Genomic DNA, 4,800 nt, shown 5'->3' on the forward strand with positions numbered 1-4,800 from the left:
GCGGAAGCCGTGGTTACAGGCTCCGGACTGCCAGCAGAGCCCAGCCCAGCCAGGAGATAATGAGAGGCAAGGTTAGGAAAGAGGAGGAAGATGAACCCCCTGTCAAGCATAATTAGGCATGAAAGCACACGGCAGCGAATGTGGCCGCCTGACCACGGCCGGGAGGGCTCCACGTCACAGGAGGACACAGGAGAGCCATCCCTGGGTTTACGGAGCTAAGAATGGAGAGGCCGCCACAGCGACCGAGCTGTAATGGCAGGTCCCGGCCTCAGAAGCTCACACACACACCACGCGTGCAGACTGGCTGGGGCGCAGAGGCGCCTTCGTCTGCGAGCGACACAGCGGCATGAAACGGGCGTCATTCAGAGAAAAGCAGGCCTGCGAGGGCCTCGCAAATCTATTCATTGGCCATCGAGGATGAGACGCCATTGAAAATCGGGGCCCGTCCTCCGCCTTTTGCTGCTGCTGTTTTCTGAAGTCCTTCTACCCAGATCATTCCTTTGCTGAACGAGGATCCAAAATTCTACCAGGAAAAGAAGAGGATTCATGGGTAACAGCCTATCACAGCCCAGCAATTCGCTCGGGGACACGCAGCTGCAGTTCCTATGCACACATTGGCCAGAATACGGTGGAGGGCGGTCCGCACCACAGCCCACACAGAGTTTAAATTCAGAGAAAGAGGCAGGAGGAACAGGCGCAGACAGGAACGAGAGGGAACTGGTTTCCTCTCACGGGTGATGTAGGGAGGGACCTGCGCTGGATTTAATGGGAAGAACGACTTACCTTCTTAGACTTTTTCCTTAAGGTGTAACCTCTGTACCAGCCTAAACAAACACAAAGGGGAGAGGTCAGTGCGAGGAGGCGTCGTGGGGCCCTGACACCGCACGCGGAGGAGCGCGCATCGCTTTGCTGACCCTGGAAGCCACCAGGACGGAACGATCCCAGGGCTTTGGGATGTGCAATGGGGCTGCCCGCAGACCATGCTGGCGGCCTGAGAGGGCCTGAGCGGGCAGCCACCGCTCCTCCCCCGCCACTAGCCACAGGGGCCTGGAGGGCGTCGCCCAAGCTAAGCAGCAGCTCCGAGGAGGACCCTGTGCCCACTCGCAGGCTCCTGAGAACGCGTCCTCCAGTCCCTCCCTCTGTCTGACGTGCGCTGGGGTCGCTGCCAAGTGCGAATGCCGGCATCCTCAGATCGAGAGCTGCCCCACAACAGACGTGCCATTGAGAGCGGACTTCCTGCCGCTTCCAGGCCGAGGATCTGGGCCCCGGGGCGGCGACGGACTCACAAAGTGCTTCTGTGGCCAAGGCCCCGACAGGAAGCAGCGGCCCCGGCACCGGCCCGACCCCCTCGGGGCCTGGCCCACATTCAAGTCCCCATCCCTCGGGTGGGGAGCGGAGACAGCAGCGAGGGCGGAGGCGGACATGGGGCAGCTGTTGGCAGGATTCCCCACTAAAGGGAAGAGTCCCTTCAAAGAGGGGCCAGGCCGGACCACACCCTCGGCACCGCCCTCAGGCTGAGGGCAGAGGCTGTCCCTGCAAAAGCCCGTGGGTCCGGCAGCACCAGCACCCCGGCCCCCCAGCCCCCCACACAGCCTGACGTCAGTGTTTCCTCAGCCCCGTCGCCCTGAGGTCACTTCAGGCCATGCACTCAGCTCACATGCAACTCCGCCCGCAGGAGCCCAAGGACCAGCCCAGAACCCCCGCCGGCACGGGGAGGGTGCGTGCTGGGCCGACCCGCACACGGTGACCACACGCCGGGTTTTAGGCTGCACTGAAGACAACCCTTAGAAACCGGGGCGTCGGAATTAGCTCAGAAACGGGAAGTGGCCACAGGCAGGAAGCTCGGGGCTGGGGGACCCGGGGTGGTGGGAAGTGGAGGTGTGGGGGCGCCCGCAGGGCAGAGAGTGAAACGTGGGGCCGCCCACCAGCAGCGGGAGCTGCGGACCGGGTACCCCGAGACGGCAGGAGTGCACCTCCGCACGGGCAGGAGCAGACGGGGAGCACGACCACAGTCACGTCCACGAAAGCCAGGGGCACGCCATCGGGGAAGGACAGGAGCGGACACACCCACTCACACAGCCATAGGCTCCCCACGCGGAGGGGGGCAGTGAGCGGGGACCTTTCCTCTGCTCGCCTGGCAGGGGCAGCGCATCTTTTAACGGCCTTCCTGAGCACAGCAAAGCCGGGGGTTTCCCCCCAGGACTGTCGCTGATCCTCCCAGTGCCTGCGCCCACACGCCATGCGCCAGGCACCGCGCTGGCAGAGTTCGGCTGTAGGCAGATCAGACCCAGCCTCGGCCCTCCGAGAGCTCCCAGGCGGAGGGCTCCCTCAGACCAGCAGGAGGCAAAGCCCGAATCTTGCTGCAGCAGAGACTGTGATTTCATCAAAAGAATAATCCCCAAAAAAGTAATAATAATAATAACGCCCTGATCTCCGTGCAATGCCTGCGCACCCCTCGGGGTCAGCATCCAGCCCCTGGGACCCTGATGGCAATGAGTGGGCAGCAGGCCGGGCACGTCCACGGCCACACGAGGGTCACTTCCTAAGCCTCTGTGATCTCGGATCAGCCTGGCCCTGGACACTCTAGAGGCAGGGGTGTCCTCCACGACCCCTCACAGCTCCTTCCACGTCCAGGGACCTACACTTCCCTTTCCTGTCCGAGTCCCCCGCCTTCAGAAGCCCGAGATGCAGAAATTAATCATCGCCTGAGGGCAAATCCGTTTTTTTGAAACTTAATATAAAGAGCGATCCTTGCGAAATTTTATATTCTCTGGAGCAATCTCAGTAATATCCTGAGAAGGATCACATAGCGAAAGAAAATCAAATTTGACAAACAGAAATAAATTTTCGTGCAGGAAAAGCGGGAGCAGGGGGGAGGGAACGCGGGGAGGGGGGGGGGCCAAACTCGCACGCGCTGCGCGGAATGCAGACGGACCACGAGGATCTGGCAGAAACGCCGTCCCCCTCCGGGTGATGGTAATAACATCGCCACGTCTCCTGGGCCCAAACTCCCCCCAGGCGCCTTTCTCCGACCGGGTTCTGACTCAAACCCAAGGACGGTTTCCAAAATAAGGGGGTTCACTGCCCGTGAAAGGTCTTTACAAAGAGTGGAGGATTCTAAACAAACCCTGGAAGATGCTTTTTAATATATTTTTTAATATTTTTATTGATTTCAGACATGAAGGGAGAGGGACAGAGGGATGGGAAGAAACATCCATGATCATGAGAGAGAATCATGAATCGGCTGCTTCCTGCACGCCCCCTACTGGGATTGAGCATGAAACCCGGGAATTGAACCCTGACCTCCTGGCTCATAGGTCGACGCTCAACCACTGAGCCACACCTCCGGGCAAAACGTGGAAGAGTGGCTAGCCCGCCAAATACAGGCTCACTGAGGGTCCTTTCTCGGGATGCCGGCCCAAACGTCAAACGCCTGCTCTCCGGTTATTTTTTTTAAGGTAAATGTCTGACAGGGACACGGACTCGCGGAGGACCTCCCGCTTCAACAAGGACATTCCTCCGGGGAAGGAAGGACAGGAAGTCGCAGTCCCCACGCGCTCGCTGCCCAGGAAACGGCTACCTGCTGGGGAACGGTGTCACTGCCCCGCATTCCTTAAACGGATCCCGCCACCGCTGACCCGGGGCCAGAAACCAAAGAGACGCCCCTTCAGATGAGGCACGTGTCTGCGAGGAGCGGTCCGATCCCTTAACCTCGACTGAACTTCTCTCCGTTTCCTCGCAGCCAGTGAACAGGCGCTGGGCGCAGACAAGGCGAGCTGACGATCGGCCGTAAACACTGCAAACCCGCCTACGGCGTCCAGCACCAGGACGCCTGCCCCGAAGGAGGACGGGCCCTGTGTCTGTGGGGGAACATCTGCTCCGAGGAGGACGCTGCTACAGCCTTTTCTTTCTTTCCAGCGGACGTTTGTAGGGAACCGGGTGCGAGCGGAATGGGGTCTAAGTCTGCGTGCAGTACGTGGGGAAGGAGGGACGGGAACGTGTGACCAGGCCCGCCTGTCTCAGGCGCCTCCTGGACAAGGGTCACGGAGCCAGGGTCAGGAAGCCAGGGTCACGGAGCCAGGGTCACAGAGCCAGTCGGAGCTCCCCTGGTACCTAAAAGCCCAGCGCACCCACCAGCGGGCAGAGCGCATTCCCGAGCCTGCGCCCAAAGTTCACCAGTTGGTTCCGATGGGACGGCTGCCGATCCTCCCCCCCACCTCGCCGCCCCCTGGGAACAGTTTGGCTAAACCCAACCTGAAAGCAACTTCGCTGTTGAAACGTTGGGTTTTCATCGCTGCTTCTGGTTCCTGTGCTATTTGGGAGCCACTCCTCCGAGCAGGACATAAGCCGCAACCACTCAAACTCCATCTTACCAAACGGCCCTTGCCTCTCAAAAGACGGTAGTATATTCTTGTTCCTCCTTTGACTGCGTCTCTTCTGTGCAACAGTAACCACAGCGCCAACTAATTTAGAGACACTCCACAGGGGAGACCATGGTCTGGGAACCAGGGCCGGAGCCGCCCCGCAGCACCGGCTCATCTCTGGGGTAACCGGAGCCGCCTCCTGGGCCCCGCCCTGCGCGGCTCTGACCCGCTCTGTTGCTCCTCAGAAAACGGGGTCACGGATTTAAAAAAGAAAAGGAAGTAAGAAACGACAAGGCTGGAGAAACTAAGATGGCGGCAGAGATAAACACCGGGAAGTTAATGCCGCTCACAACAATTGATTAATACCTCAGAGAAACAACACGGACTTCATCCAGAACCACAGGAAGCCTGGCTGACTGTAAACTCTACAACTAGA

The 4,800-nt window shown here is 59.8% G+C and overlaps 1 protein-coding gene across 1 annotated transcript in view; it reads right to left on the reverse strand.

Annotated features, from left to right (window-relative positions):
- The window catches only part of DOCK1 (dedicator of cytokinesis 1), a gene marked incomplete at its 5' end in the record, with an annotated part of 274,984 nt that overhangs the window by 267,433 nt on the left and 2,751 nt on the right, over window positions 1–4,800 (reverse strand). Inside the window, one exon of the mRNA XM_015572582.1 lies at window positions 784–824. Coding sequence (XP_015428068.1) covers window positions 784–824 — 41 coding nt within the window. The remainder of the gene's footprint in view (window positions 1–783; window positions 825–4,800) is intronic.

The sequence above is a fragment of the Myotis davidii genome, unplaced genomic scaffold, assembly GCF_000327345.1.
Source record: "Myotis davidii unplaced genomic scaffold, ASM32734v1 scaffold72, whole genome shotgun sequence".
Classification (NCBI taxonomy): Eukaryota; Metazoa; Chordata; class Mammalia; order Chiroptera; family Vespertilionidae; genus Myotis; species Myotis davidii.